General features: G+C 36.7%; 2 protein-coding genes and 1 non-coding gene across 3 annotated transcripts; 1 reads left to right on the top strand and 2 right to left on the bottom strand.

Moving 5' to 3' along the window:
* Nucleotides 1-306: 306 nt before the first annotated feature.
* On the top strand, nucleotides 307-10,631 carry LOC141835786 (pumilio homolog 1-like). Its single transcript, XM_074723156.1, has 11 exons — nucleotides 307-488; nucleotides 625-1,239; nucleotides 2,769-3,594; nucleotides 3,770-4,265; nucleotides 4,344-4,485; nucleotides 4,564-4,671; nucleotides 6,571-6,783; nucleotides 6,903-7,013; nucleotides 8,144-8,338; nucleotides 9,899-10,073; nucleotides 10,161-10,631. Exons 2-11 carry the CDS (start codon nucleotides 634-636, stop codon nucleotides 10,187-10,189), a joined length of 2,901 nt encoding a protein of 966 aa, XP_074579257.1. The 5' UTR covers nucleotides 307-488; nucleotides 625-633; the 3' UTR covers nucleotides 10,190-10,631.
* An 894-nt stretch (nucleotides 10,632-11,525) lies between these two features.
* Nucleotides 11,526-11,609, bottom strand: TRNAL-CAA (transfer RNA leucine (anticodon CAA)). The gene has a single exon. It is a non-coding gene; the product is annotated as a tRNA-Leu (tRNA).
* Nucleotides 11,610-11,856: 247 nt separating this feature from the next.
* Nucleotides 11,857-14,909, bottom strand: LOC141835787 (sec-independent protein translocase protein TATB, chloroplastic-like). Its single transcript, XM_074723157.1, has 6 exons — nucleotides 14,670-14,909; nucleotides 14,166-14,284; nucleotides 13,420-13,479; nucleotides 13,136-13,265; nucleotides 12,269-12,430; nucleotides 11,857-12,189 (listed from the first exon to the last, which is right to left on the bottom strand). The coding sequence occupies exons 1-6, from the start codon at nucleotides 14,842-14,844 to the stop codon at nucleotides 12,101-12,103; spliced, it is 735 nt and encodes a 244-aa protein (XP_074579258.1). The 5' UTR covers nucleotides 14,845-14,909; the 3' UTR covers nucleotides 11,857-12,100.
* Nucleotides 14,910-15,707: the final 798 nt, after the last annotated feature.

Here is a 15,707-nt window from a genome sequence, read left to right as displayed (position 1 = left end):
GTCTACGTTGGACCAGTATAACCAGTCGCTAATTGGCTTATCCAATGGGTCCCAGCCCAACAGGCCAATCCGTAGCGGGGCCGATCGAGAACGTGCCCTGTTATTGTACGGCGAGGATCGCGAGATCACGAATCGGACGGAGGAAAACACGTCACATACTTTTCCGTTACAGTCCAAACCGCCACAAGGAGCCGAGAACGTTACGCCACGACCAATCATTAACCCTCCGCTGACTATCCGACGGCCGTCGCGTGCCTTAAAAGCAACACCGTCTCCAACGTTTCCAGCAGCCGTTTTCTTCCGCCCCCTTGTTGAACCCTAGATTCTCTACCTTCTCTGTCGCGGCGATCCGAAACGGCTAAAGATCCTATTTTTACTGATATTCGTTCCGGAGATATCAATCTGGATTTGTAAAAAAAGTGTTTTTTAGGTCGGAATGGAGGTCATAAGCGCCTAATGGTGGATAAGATGAGCGAACTGTTGTAAAGGCGAGAACTCTCCTCTCTCCAATTTGTTGTTTGTTTGTTTTATTTTGGATTTTCCTCTTTCTTCCTTTCTTTTTTGTTTGATACCGAATGATATCATGATCGTCGCTGAATAAGGGCTCTAATGATGGCTACGCAGTGTTTGAAGATGACACTGGAGACACGAATGAGCGGGAACTTTGATGATGATTTCGAGAGGGATATTGACGCTTTGATACAAGAGCAGCAGAACAATAGAGCTGCTACCTTTGATTTGGACCTGGATGAACTGAATATTCTCCGTTCTGGCAGTGCACCGCCGACGGTTGATGATTCAAGAACAGCCGTTTGGAGCTTGTTTGGGCAAGATGGCTTCGGGGACGGGACCCGCCACTTAAGGGTCCAGGAGTCTGGAGGCTTTCTGTCTGAGGAGGATTTGAGATCGCATCCGGACTATTTATCATACTATTTCTCCAATGAGAATCACAATCCAAGGATGCCTCCGCCAGCGATATCGAAAGAGGACTGGCGTGTCCAACAAAGATTTCATCCCAAGGGCTCTTCATTTGGAGGGATTGGTGATAGGGTAGGGAGAAATGAATACATAAAAAATGACGGCCAAAGCAGCTCCCTTTTCTCTGTTCATCCAAGCCTAGACATGCCAGATTTGCAGAAGCTGTCAGGGGAATTATTTGGGCAGAATAGCAATGGATTTATCGGGACGCCAGATGTTGGTTTAGGCATGAGGAGAAAAAGTTTTGCTGATGTCCTGCAGGTGTAATTGGTTTATTTTGCTCTGTTATAAATTTGCAGATTTAACACTTGTTTTCAAGTTTTGAAGGAAATGTATTTAATCACCATCTTACTACCAGTAAAACATGTTTGCCAATTTTTAATTATTAACTAGTTAAAGAGCATATATAGTTGATCATATTAAAGGTTGTAAGCTTTACATAAGCTTTCTGCAATCACCTTCCTTGACTGTGACTTAGTAAATATGACCATATTGCATTCCTTGATAACCACTCAGTGAGTGTGACTTAGTAAATATGACTCAGGATACATTGTTTCACCTTGTTGCATGCATTTGGTCATACATTAGGCAGTGATAGTGCTGATTATTTTGTTATGAATCTGATTTGAAACAAACACTTATGTTGTTTACTTCTTAGTTGGGTGGGAATGACCTCCGTAAAAATAAATAGGTGGGAGGCTTGCATCATTCGTTTGTTGTTTAATCCTGGTAACAAATGGATCTCATTTTCTTTGTTTCTTGGAACAAGCAAAATATTTGCTCTTGTGTGTCTTTCTCGATAATTACATTATTCTGCTCCTATGCTAATACAGTCATGTATTTTTCATAAAGTTATAATATTGCAAAACGGCGAGGGGCAAAATGAGTATTTTCATTTCTACATAATTGATGAATCTTATGCTTGAATGATGCCTGATTAAGTTGCCAGATGATTGCACACGGTGTTTAAGTAAAATGTTTTTTGAATATTTTTTTGATTTATTTTCATTTTGTCGAAAATTATTAGAGGACAGATTTTCACACAGCTAGTTATCATGTTATTTTTTACTTGAATGGTGAATGATGCGAAGAGACTGAAAGGATGGATAGACAGAACTGATACACATAATTGTATACATTTCAGTGTCTCATGTCTCACAATCTCACTACTTGTATGCATAATAACTAGGAAATCTATGGAGTAGATGATATTTCTAAAATAAGTTTAATTCCAGTTGCTGGACTACTCATTTATTGAATATTCTGCTAGTTATTCTGCCAGTAAATTAGGATATATCAGTTCTATATTGATCTAATCCTTCAACTGTGTGGGATCATGCTGCCTTTTTTAACCATTTTGAGATAATATAATTGCTTATGATGAATAATCTTATCCTTGATTTAGCTAAGATTGTAATTTATTCTTCCTTTGGTCTTGAACCACCTTCCAGATTCAGTAACAAATTATTCCTGTTCTGGTGGTGCATATGCATATCATCTAGGTTTCCTATAATGTACATAAAGTTATGGTTATCTTGAATATTTTTGTTATGCTAAGAATAGTGTCTATGAATATCACTTGAATGTCTTAGGCAAAAGCATGTGGTGTGGTTATGCAGTAGAATCATTAATGTAAATTGTTAGTTAATATGCATCTCCTTGTTGGCTTTTCTTCTGTCATTGATGTTTATGTCCCTACCTTCCTGAGACTTGTATTAAATGGGTTGATACTTAAGTTGATCTTTAATACAATTTTTTTAGGCTCATATCGATAAAATTTAATTTTGCAGGAGGACCTTGCCCATCCAGCTGTGACTGGAAATCTTTCACGCCCAGCTAGTCGTAATGATTATGATAATATTGATTCGTTAAGGGCTTCAGAATCATCAATGATGCAACTTCAGAATGACTTGAATGGTTTAAAGGAAATGCAATCTGGATCAACTTCCTCTAGTCTTACTAGGATCCGAAGCCTAGGCTCCTCAATCAATCATTCTTTAGTATCTCCACTGGGTTCTTCTCTTTCGAGAAGTACAACCCCTGATCCTCAATTAATACGAAGATCACCAAGCCCCTGCCTCCCCCCAGTGGGAACAAAAAGTAGTAATAGCAATAGACCCAATGGCTTAGGTGGTTTTTCTTCTCATACATCTGGTATCAATATTGAAACTGCTTTTTCTGAATTGAACTTGTCTAGAATGATACCAAAAGAGGAAGAGAGTGATGTGCAGTATCTGCTTAACAAGGAGACTGTTAGGCAATCTGAATTGCTTTATGATGACCCTGGTAATAATAGGCAATTTCTGCAGCAAAACATCAGTGAGAAGTCTCAGTCGGCATTATTAGAAAAAGCTCTTGATGATGTCAGGTACTTTGATGCCTCCGAGAAAGCTGGTAGATTAACAGACATTGATTTAGCTAGATTAACTTCTAATGGGCAAACATACTTCCCAAAGCAACCATCTTATAAGAAAGTACAATCTGCTAGTTCAACAGTTTCTAAAAGTGCACATCTAAATGCTGATGTGCCTAATACTGACTACAACAGGTCGAACTCAAAAGGTTATACTGGGAGCTATGGTGTGCAGATGATGTTAAACAATCAGTTTGGTTCTGGTAATCTTTCTTTTCATTGTCTTATTTATTTCCTTTTCAATTTATTTTTGTTTGACAAACATAATATGTTTATTAATGAATGTTTAAATTGAATGTGCCACTGTTTAGAATGTATATTCCTCAGTAGTTTTTTGTTCTCTGCCTCTAATAATCAAAATATTGTTGGATGATGCAGATATGCAATACAATTCATCTACAGGTTCCATGTACAAACAATATGTACATGGTGCTTCTGATTCACATGTATATCCTCCAGGAAGTTTGGATCCTTATTTTGGACAAAATTATCTTAATACCCCCCAAATGGATTTACCTGAATATCCACATCCATACCTGGAAGCATTGCTTGCACAGCAGAATTTACAGTATGGCATGCACCTCAAATCAGATAGCTTGAATCATGGTTACTTTGGTAGCCATGCTTATGGTGTTGGGATGCCATATTTGGGAGGTTCATTAACTACTAACGCTCATTCTCCTTTGGGTACTAGGAGTCCTTTAAGGCAAAATGATAAGTTATCTCAGGCTCTTTCTATGTTGAGAAGGGCAGCTGGAGAAAGTGGTGGCATGAGAGAAGGCTATATGTTGCCATCTTTGTTGGAAGAATTTAAGAACAAGAAGACATTACTTTTGGAGCTATCAGATATTGTAGGTCATGTTGTTGAGTTCAGGTACTCACTGACTCATTTTGGTTTCATTCTCTTCAAAGTTTAGAGTTGCTATCAGATCATTTTTTGTCTTTTTTTCAGTGCGGATCAGTACGGCAGTCGTTTTATCCAACAGAAACTTGAGACTGCCTCAGTTGAAGAAAAGAACAAAATTTTCCCCGAGATACTCCCTAAAGCTCATTCTCTGATGACTGATGTGTTTGGAAACTATGTCATTCAGAAAGTATGTCTATGTTAACAAATTAAATCTTGATTTTTTCCCCAGAAAACTTTTAAGTGTTCATTGCCGATTGGGTTGCAGTTCTTCGAGCATGGTACAGAAATTCAAAGAAAGCAACTTGCAAGTCATCTGAAGGGCCATGTTTTACCTCTCAGTCTTCAAATGTATGGGTGTAGAGTAATCCAGAAGGTTTGTCAAGCTTGGGATTATCTGAATTTCATAGCTTTAATGGTTATATTGTGGTTACATTCTTTTAATTGACTTATCCTGCATGGGCTGCAAGTTCGTTATGGCTACTTTTGATAATTGGGTTTGTCTAACTTATATTGGACAATGTAATATAATTTGTAATTGAAGATCACTTATATGGATAAGTCATTGTGTTCTAGATTAAATTAGCCGGATGCTAGCAAGCACCAAGTGGATGCTAATATGGTATTAGCATCAGTATAAATTACAAATATAGACTTATAAGCATCTTGATAAATTATTGATTCATACTGATACCATCTAGTATATACTATTGGGATTTGGGATAGGAGCCTCTAGCCAAAATATCAAGCTTATAACAGTGGTTAAATCTGGACTACAAGCAAACACCAATTGTGTTACAGTGCACTGCATGATTCATGACTTGCAAATGAAAGGTTTATGCTGCTTTTACTTTGAAGATTCTATTATGCAAATTGAGTGATACAAAGATAGTAGGTGTTTATCAACGATGTGTAACTCAGTGTTATCACCAGATGCTAAGACATGGCTACCCCCAAGTGTATTAAGCTAGGCATGCCTCAGGAAAGTGCCTTCTCTAAGCCTTGGCGTGCATTTGATCTAGGAGATACTTTTTTTGGTTAGGAAGTGGCCATTATGCTGGATATAAGCAACATTTAAATTATTTATATGTAAGAGGATTTGCACTCTCACATAGTATAAGGAGCCTTGAGGCAAATTCAAAATTTGATTTGACCTCCATATACATTGCCCCATGAATTTGCATATCAAAACAATCAGGTCAAACAACTTGTCAACAAGATTATTCTTTAAACATTACATATTCTTTTACAACCTGTGAACAAGTATAGAAGTTATTAAGTCTGAGTCGCAAAGAAAAAAGGTATAAAAGTAACTGAATCAAAGCATATAAAATCTTGAGCTGCTACCTACACACTCAGATTCTTCATCCAGCTTCACCATTGTCAGATATCCATGACATACATGTCGAGTCACAAAAAGAAGGTATAGAAGTAACTGTGTCAAGTAAGCATACAAAATATTGAACTCATACCTCACATACTCTATTCTTCATCTACCTTCACTACTGTCAGATGTTTAACACACACCTGCCATGTCAGAGAAAAACATCTCATTGATCACAATCATCATGTATCATAGTTTATAGAAATAGCTATGTAGAGCATGGATTCATACCCGTATTAGGTACTCATTCGAGTCCGCATATCATGAGCTTTCACATACTCTGTGAATATCAACTTGCACAGTATATTTGCCACCTGACACTTTGAAACACACGCTGTCAAAATGACAGCTATTAATGGAAATTCACAACTTACGTGCACAGAAATACCCATGGTGAATCCCAAAATAAAAAGTATCACACTATTTCTTAATTTAGGAATTGGTTAGACACTATGATACACCAAATAAAGAAAAAAAAGTTTGTAGCAGCTTGGGCCTCATTAGAGTGTTTTTCATAGTTGAAATCAATGAGTTTCTGAGTTGATTGTGTTGCATGACTTTCTCATTATGGTTTCTATAAAATTGGAATTCTAAATTTTTTGGTTGAGCCAAAGACCAACTTCTTACTTTCTTTGGTCATTTTTACTAAATAAGACAGAATAGTGGATTTGAGCTGTTTTTTGTGATGCATAGCTGGTAAATTTGATGCAGCGCATAACCTATGTTACTCTTTTCCAGGTTCCTCATCATTTTAGTGTTTTAATAAGGAATAGTAGATCTGATTGGTGTTGAACTGTTGATTGTTATTGGTTTACAAGTATCAAGTATTTAATTTCCCTGTTTTGAAAAAAAAAAACTTGCTCTTGGGAAGCTTGACTTGCTACTATGCAGGCATTAGAAGTGGTTGATGTTGATCAAAAGACTGAAATGGTACTAGAGCTTGATGGACATATAATGAAATGTGTTCGTGATCAGAATGGAAACCATGTAATCCAGAAGTGTATTGAATGTGTTCCTCAGGAGATGATACAATTCATCATTGAATCTTTCTATGGGCATGTTCTAGCACTGTCTACCCATCCATATGGTTGTCGAGTTATACAGGTTTCAACATAATTTTTTTTGGTTATTTTATAAGGGCAGCTGTTGGAAAATAATATTAAGAAACTATATACTCAGAAGTGTATCCTGATTTCACTTGTATATATATATATATATGGCAGAGAGTGCTGGAGTACTGTGATGATCCAGAAACTCAAAGCATTATGATGGATGAGATCATGCAGTCTGTTTGCGATTTGGCACAGGACCAATATGGGAATTATGTTATCCAAGTAGGTTATCTTATTAGTTAGATCTCTTTGACATATTAACATGCACATGTTTTTGTAGAATGCTTACATTGCTTGTTTCTCAGTACATTCCTTGGCCAAAGTAATGCCCCTTTGGGTATAGTGATTGAGTAATAAAACCTCGAGCGATAGAGTGAAAATCTACATTTGAACATTAGATTTTTTTTGTTTGTTACATCTAAGCAAATATGCAGTGTTAACATGATGCCCTCGATTGCTCAGATATATGAAATTCTTTAGGTACTGTTACTTTAGAAGTGCATTTGTACATTCTAAATTGGATGTTTTGTAGAAATATTGGGACTTGAAATGGGCATCAAGGAATTGAAGACATGGGAAAATGTCTTCATCATTCTTTCACAATAAATATGTGCTTTCATCCTGGCGATATGTTGCATGTTATTGGCATCTGTTATTAGGCAATGTTAGAATCTATACCTAGAAACAAGTATGTGTGTTGTATTCCTGATTCACCTACCTAGTGACTGTTCCGCTGCTGGTTTATCAGAATAGCTCCAAACGACTGTCATACATTGCCAAAAGTTTACTTTATCTTATGTTAATTTGTATATTAGCCATTGCTCCTACAATTTGCGAATTGTGTCTTCTTTTTGTTTATATTACTGTAATGTACACAAAAAGAGACAAAAAAAATAGTTATAATGTGTTTTGACCATTGGGATAGTACATCATGCTTGATGACTAATAACCTTTGCCAGTTTGAAATGTTCAGTAGTGAAAGACTTTAGCCTTGTGGATTTGCTGCCACTTATATATTGTATGTTGGTAATTCATCAATGTTTATTTTTTTTGTATTCTTGCATTTATTTTTATCTGCTCATGTTTTGTGATTTGAGAGCCTTCCTTGTAAATGAGTTAAGAAGTATTTATGCTTGTCCTAAACATGACTTGCACTATTTGAAGTGGATTCTATGTTTTGATTCCCTTCACCTTATTGCACCTCTTTAGCATCCTTTGCTTGTATGGTGAAATTGTTCATATGCATGCTTGCTTCCATAAGACCACTTTCATAGTGCATATTTGGTGTGTCATTTCAGTTTGGATCTTCAGATTTTTATTTCGCTTTGCTGATTCATTTGAATTATCATTAGCATGTTCTGAAGCATGGTAAACCAGAAGAGCGTTCCGTCGTCATTAGCAACCTTGCCGGACAGATTGTAAAAATGAGCCAACAGAAATATGCATCTAATGTCATTGAGAAGTGCTTGGCTTATGGCACTGCTGAGGAACGCCAACTCCTAATAAGTGAGATGCTTGGTTCGACAGATGAAAATGAACCTCTTCAGGTAGCTTATTTCCACTTATTATTTCTAGCATTAGTGATTCATTTTGGAAAGCTGATGAAGTTCGAAGGAATTATATTCATAATCTGACATTAAGAATGTTTATTGTACTCTAGTATAGGTAGAGAAGTCAATTAAGGCATCTTGCAAGTATGGGTTTAGGTGTCTCCCTCCTAGCCAAACTCAAAAGGTGAAGGGGAGATACCGTATCATGCTCAAGTCAATTTCTATGTATCTTCAAATTGCCAATTGGCGAATACCTGAACTGCCCACCCTGATTTTACTAGTAATTTCCAGTTGTTTCAAATCACATTTGTTTCACCTTTCTGGACTACATTACTAAAGGTTGTGAGTCTGAATTTTTTTGCTTTGTGACTGAAGACTATCAATATGATGCGGTTAAAGGCAAATAGCCACTGTGAAGAGCATATTTAGAAATGTTTCAGAGGTAATAAACTTAAGAGTTAGATGAAGCGCCTTTTTTTGGAATCATGCATGAAGGATTGGGCATATTGCGTCTTAGCATAGTTGGCAGAATCGGCCAATGCTGATTCGGATTGGCAAGTTGGATCGGGATTGGTTGATGCTGATCCGATTTCATCCGAGGAATTGAACAAAATCTGGACTAATTGAGGTCAAACTACCACAAAGTTGGATATTATTAATTGGTAATAGGATGAAATTTGGGAAAAATTGGCTGAATTGGAGTGGAATGCTCAATTCGGCTGATTTCTCCATTTTCAGTGTCGTGCAAAGGTGGATAGGCCGGAGGCGGATACGTTGGCATTAGCTCATGTTCTCAGGCATTCTCAAGAAGAGAGAATGTGACACCCTCTTTGTCTCTTCTTTTTCGAGCTTTAGACATTCACAAGAGGAAGGTGTCATGCAAAGGCACAAAGCTAGAGGCAGATTGCATCGAAGTTGATTTCTGTCTTAGGCATTCTCGAAGAGGACGATAATTTTATTAGACTTTAATTAAGTCTATTTAAATTATCTCAATTATAACTAGAAGTTGATTAAAATTATTAACCTAAGCTAACCTTACATGTTCCACGCTGCGACGACCGTGGGCAAGCCACGGCCTGCGAGACGTGCCCAGACTCGTCATCAGACTCGGCGCGATGCATCCGAATGCGTCGTCGGGCTTAGGCCTCCGGATGCATCATCAGGCCCGGGCCTCCGAACCCATCACTGGGCTCTGGGCTCGGGCGATGCCTCTAGACACATCGTGTGTCGATACCACTTGTGTCTATGTCGGTCCACGGGAGGAGCGAGATGTTGCGTTTGTATCAGATGAAACGGCTCAAGATTTTAATCTATGGTTTGACCACACTGATTGATACTCTTTCCCATACCATATCGATAATTGAGCTACTATTGGCCGATGAAAACATTAAACAGCAGAAGTTTTTATTGTGTATGATTTTCAAGTTCAGACTTTTTGGCACATTCTTTTTCATAAAGACAACCCATTGCAACTTCCATTGCGTTTTGTTTTTTTTACTTACTGCTTTTGAGTTGACTCCTCTACAATGGGTTTTGGTTTTCTAATTCGCGTCGCAGGCTATGATGAAAGACCAATTTGGTAACTATGTGGTACAAAAGGTTCTCGAGACATGTGATGATCGAAACCGTGAACACATCCTTTCGCGCATCAAGGTTCACTTGAATCCCCTGAAGAAGTACACATACGGAAAGCATATAGTTGCCCGCGTTGAGAAGCTTATCGCCACAGGAGGTAATGCATCTATACTCTAAAGCCTTTCCCCACTACAAGTTTTCATGAAATCTGCACTAAACTTGTGTCGTCTTCTTTCTTTTACAGAAAGGCACATTGGAGTGTCGTCGCGTTGATCGTGAGACGCGAAACTGCAGCGCGACTGTACAGATAATGAGGCTACTGCTCGACTCATCTTTCTCTGTATAAGAGATGCTTCTGCGATCTGCCGATGTAAATAAAAGATAGGCATCTTCAAATAAGAATTTTCCTGAGCCTGTGTATATGTGCACTTGTATTTATTCAAGCAACAGAAATAGAAACAGCAATGCCCTAAATGATGGTTAGGCTAGCAGAACCAGGGCCGAGGCGATATGTCTGGCCTTCAAAATGAACTAACGCTATAAAACTCTTGTATAGTCGATGTAGAAACGCGGGCAATGTGCTGTTCTACCGCGAAGGTGCCTGCGTTCCTTTGCCGATAAATGTGTTGATCAAAAGCCTTTGTATTGTGCTTTGGAATGTTTCCTGTGACAAATAGCTGTGTTTATGTATGTCTGGGGTAGCTAGATTCATGCTCTGTGGTCTTTTTCATTGTTGTGATGTTCAATGTCGATATGGCTGCCGCAGACCGTATCGAAGTAGGGTTATCTCGGAAAGCTGGTCCATTCTTTCTCCCCTTCCTCTCCCTATTCACGAAGAGTGGTACTTGTAGCTTGACCCATCAAGAACACTTTCTTATGTTCAATCATTTGAACATCTACTTGAATTGGGAATTAGAGATCTCGGCGACGAAACCTTCACACGAAGTTATAGGCTCGATAGGTAAGTAGAGATGAACGTAGTTTTCGCAATCACTTGGGATCGATAAATAGTGAATTGATAGTGTATAAAGGCTGCTAAATTCAAATTTGTTTTGTTTTCATGCATCTCCGTTTCTGATCTTGCTCTGCTTCGATAGAGGTCACTCGATATCAAAACCATTCGATGCGCGGCTGAAGTTTGAGTCTATTATGACACACAAACAGACTTGCTATAGAAGCTAAGCCCATCGATAGCGATAGCGATTGCGATTCTAAATTTGAGATGCCTACTTGTAAAGAAATCAAAGTGTTCTATCGTAATTGACATGTATAATGTGCTTCGTTCGATCATGTTGTTCTGTGTTTCCGCCGTATTCGATCATGTTGAACTCAATGAGGTGTAGAGGGTTAGATTGAATCGAAAAGTAATAATGAACAAGAAAGAAAAAGAATTTTCAGCAAATAAAATGAAATTTTCATTGCCCATGTAGTAACTAAAGTATTATTTTGTCTTAAATTCTTATTGTAATATTATTTGTGACGTAATCATGACGTGTAACTAAAGAAAGTTCGTATTTTTATTCTAAAAAAGATTATATAAATAAAAAAGGAACTATTTTAAGAAAATTTCCTATTTCTTTTTGATTTTTTTTATTTTAAAAAATTTAATTGTCAGAAGTGGGATTTGAACCCACGCTCTCTCACGAGAACCAGAACTTGAGTCTGGCGCCTTAGACCACTCGGCCATCCTGACGCTTGTTGATAATTGTTAATTTTTATATCTTAATACTTAATATTTTTTAAATTATATGTACATACTCTTTTTCATGTTTTACAGTTATATTACGGAGCATTTGTGAACTTCATTGCCACATCTAAAATAAAAGCATCATCACCTTCAAAATCAACCACTGTTAGTTCTAACTATTTACCATATAAAAAACATAGCGTCAATATAAAATATTTATTGCACCAGAGTACCGAGTATTAACGAGAATAAATAAAATAAATTTCTCAATCATTTTATGAATTTTTGAAGAATTATGAAACAGGAATATTGACAAAGAAATCTGACTACAAAACTTCACTAGCCGTATTCATCAGGCCTTCCTCCGAAAGAAACACATTTACACCGGGAGCACAAAGGTGACATCTTTAGTAAGACAGTAAGTTATAGATTGTTTGCCATTCATCAATCTCCTATGCTCTGTCTTTTTTCCATTGGAGTATGCTCATGCATCAGCATCATCTCTGGTTCTCCAACTTCTCCGAAGATTGTGTGTCCGCATCAGATTCAACCATGCTTGTTTCAGTTGTTGTTGCAGCTAAAGTTTCTGAGGTGGGTTATGCTTATCAAGTTATGTCATTCAACAATGTGAATAATCAAAGGATCAAGAGCATGAGATGCCTAACCTTGTGCTTGCTCTTCAGATGTTTGTTCTCCGACTTGAGATGTGATACCTTGTGATTCAGGTGTCAACTCGATTTTAGATATGGCATCAGAGGCAGCCAGCTGCTGTTCTGTGACCTTCAAGAGTTCTTCTCTGGTATATGATTTGTCTAGAGCTTTGCCATCTGTGTACAGTAAGAACACCAGTATGCTAGTCTATCAAAATGAGTGGATAACACAAATTTCAAAAACTAAAAACAATAATCCACTGCCAGAATAGAATAGCTACAACAATAAAATTTCTATATTGAGATTTATACAAGGCTATATTGTTAGCAGTATTCACAATATAATTTCTCTTTAGTTTCCCTCTCTTCTTCATGCTCTTTCTATTTTAATAGATTCAACTCATACGATTATAGAATTTATTGGTTGCCTTTGGATGTCCATATTATCTCATTTTATTGTCTCTTTTTATCATCTATTAAAGCTACATCCAATTGCTATTGGTATTAGTTTTTGTTTTATCCTTTTTAGTACTCACCATACCCATCTTGGCATTCTCATCTTTGCTACATTATTTATTTATTTATTGGCTTCCTAAGATTACGGATTGTACCATGCTCTTATATACTGACTCCCTATTTTCAATTTGTTTACTTTTTTAATTCTATTTCTAGGATTATATATAGACCTAGGTGGGGAAGATGTTATGTTATGTTTATAAACTGAACTAGGCTACTCAGAGCCTCTGTTCTTCTCTTCTTTGCCCTCTACTCTCTTATTTGTCTCCTATCTTCTCTTCTTATTTTCTCTTTAACCCTATTTTGTTCTCCATTGCAGACTCATACTATTCAAGATTATCAGACATAAACTTTTACATCACTTACTTGGATCTACCACAGTTTCTTGTTTTTCATCAGCGTATAAGGCAGATTTGTTGATGTAATTCCTAGGAGAGACAACTTCATCAATTCCAATCTCCCGTGCAAGGGTGCTCTTGAAGTCTTTAGACACTTCCTGTAGCATGAGAACAATTGAATGACAATTACAGCTTAGTTGGAAGCAACTCATTTGTTTCCGACAGCAATTTATCATGGATATCTTAGCAAGTCTATTTTACCAACAGTCTATTGTGTAATAAAATGAAACTTAATATGCAAACAAAATTAACCTGAAGCTCCCTAATAGTTGGCTGGAAAGCACGCAAAGTCTTCCCCAAATTACGTGCTACCTGCAAGGTAGGGATTTGGTCGAGAAGTATCCAAGGAACCAATTGTTGGCAAATAAAAGCAAACAAACTGGAAGCTAGCATTGACATCCGAATAAATAACAAACAATGTTCTCCTGTAATCATTATTCAGAATAAATAATAAACAATCAAAATCATCTACATATGTGAAGGAAGATACCGAGAAGAGTAACAACCAAAGTAAAAAAAAAACAAGTAGCATTGAAACAAATGCTACGTTGATGACAGTGAGGTATTTGATGAAGGTCTGAGTCACATATAGTTAAATGACATGAGCAAAAGTTAACTAACAATAAGTTATATGTCTCTCAGTTATACTTTTAGTGCATTTGGAATTTAGCGATCAAATCAATTTGAAAATTACATTCATACACCTGTGTCTCTGTTGATATGTCACATAAAAACAAACGATCAATAGATTCAATAAACTAATAGCGAGCAAAATATTTGTTGCATTTGGATCAAAAAGCACCTTGTCTCTATCAGAACCTGCAAGAACAGGTACCCCTACAAGTTGTAGTGGCATATCAAATCTTACAGAGAACACTGTCTAGGAGCAACGCTTAGCCTGACACCTACCTATTTCTGCTACACTTTTAATCTACAAACCAGATGAACGTAACCAACTAAACTAATTCAACTAATTACTGTCCAAAGAAGGAGCTTACCTCAGCAAGGCCTTTAGGACCAAACACCAGTAGAGCTACCACTCCAATAACCAAAGCTTCAGGAGCTCCAACTCCAAATAAAGAAGCACGAACAACTTTACCATGAAATTTCCCCTTCTCTGCAAAACACAAGTAAAAGAACAATCAAACATATTTCCCACGTAGACTAGTAATCCAAGCAAATCTATGAAAAAAGGGTAAAACAGAGCAGAAGGAATTCAAAAGAAGTCTAAACTATGCAAGTGAAGAAGAAGACGATAGAATGAAGCTTAGTATTAGCGCCGTCCACTGCATAAGCATGCCAGACTATATAAATTAGCAGCAAAGCAATAGTGCTTCGATGATCAGGAGGAGCATCTTCGATAACCTCGTGATTCTCAGTCCTGCTTCATGCATCATCGTGAACACTAATCCCTAATCCTTCCAGAACTGGCTATGCATACGTAACTCTGGAGCAAAGAACTTTCTATAGAAGTGCCAAATCTTCGGGCAGAAAGTAGTTACCTTTGCGGGCGATGTTTCGAAAAGACAAAGGCCTCGCCAGCGGCTTCAGGCCATTCCACGGCGGGAGGCGAGCCAGTTCGAGTCCGGGAATAGATCTACGGAGACGGCACGAAGGGGAGCTTTCTGGATGAACCCTAGAGGGCGGAAGGGAAGAGATGAGAAATGCCGCCTTCATCGGGCGGAAAGAGGAGGAGACGGAGAAGCAACACAGGGGAGGACCGTCGCGGTGAGGGAGACACGAGAGTGTGGTTGGTGGAACGCGGCAAAAATTCCACCGAATAAAATTGATCAAATCGATTAAATTTAAAATTTTAATTTAATTATTATTAATTTTAACAAAATTTAATTAAAATCGAATTCGAACTAAACGAATTATTCAAGAATAAATCGATATGATCAAAATTTATTACTAAATTTTAAAATACATCAAATCCATGATTATCAAATAATCAATAATCTATTGAAATAATAATCAAGAATAAAAAATTATAGTCCTCAATTCAATAGTTGAGTTGGTTACGATAAAGTTTGTTAAAACAAATTCTTTCTTCGATTTTGATTAATTCAATTCTGTTCAGTTCAATTTTAATCCAATACTTAGCCTTATTTCATTTAATTAAAATGATCGAACTAAACGAATTATTCAAGAATAAATTGAAATAATCAAAATTTATTACTAAATTAGCAAAATCCACTTTTTACTAACAATCGAAGAAATAAAAATTAAATTAAATATCTAAATTAATCATTTTAATTCTTAAATTTAAATATTTAAATCCATAAAATATAATTATCATATAATTAAAATAAACTTTATTATTATTTATATATTTAAAAATTTTATTTAATTATTTTATTAAATCAGATCAAATGATTCTGATTAGTCAGGTTTTAAATTCGAGTGCAAATTTATAATTTTCAAATCAAATTTGGATTGAAATTTTTTTTATAATACTCTTATTTCAATATCCAAACTCATCTAACTCATTCGAATTGACACTCCTACTTCCTATATGGTACAGTGATAACACACTTGAG

Source organism: Curcuma longa, chromosome 10 (assembly GCF_044706935.1).
Source record: "Curcuma longa cultivar G26 ecotype Majalengka, Jawa Barat chromosome 10, ITB_CL_G26_1.1, whole genome shotgun sequence".
NCBI lineage: Eukaryota > Viridiplantae > Streptophyta > Magnoliopsida > Zingiberales > Zingiberaceae > Curcuma > Curcuma longa.
Note: the sequence above shows the minus strand (reverse complement) of the source record. Positions and strands in the feature narration are given on the sequence as shown.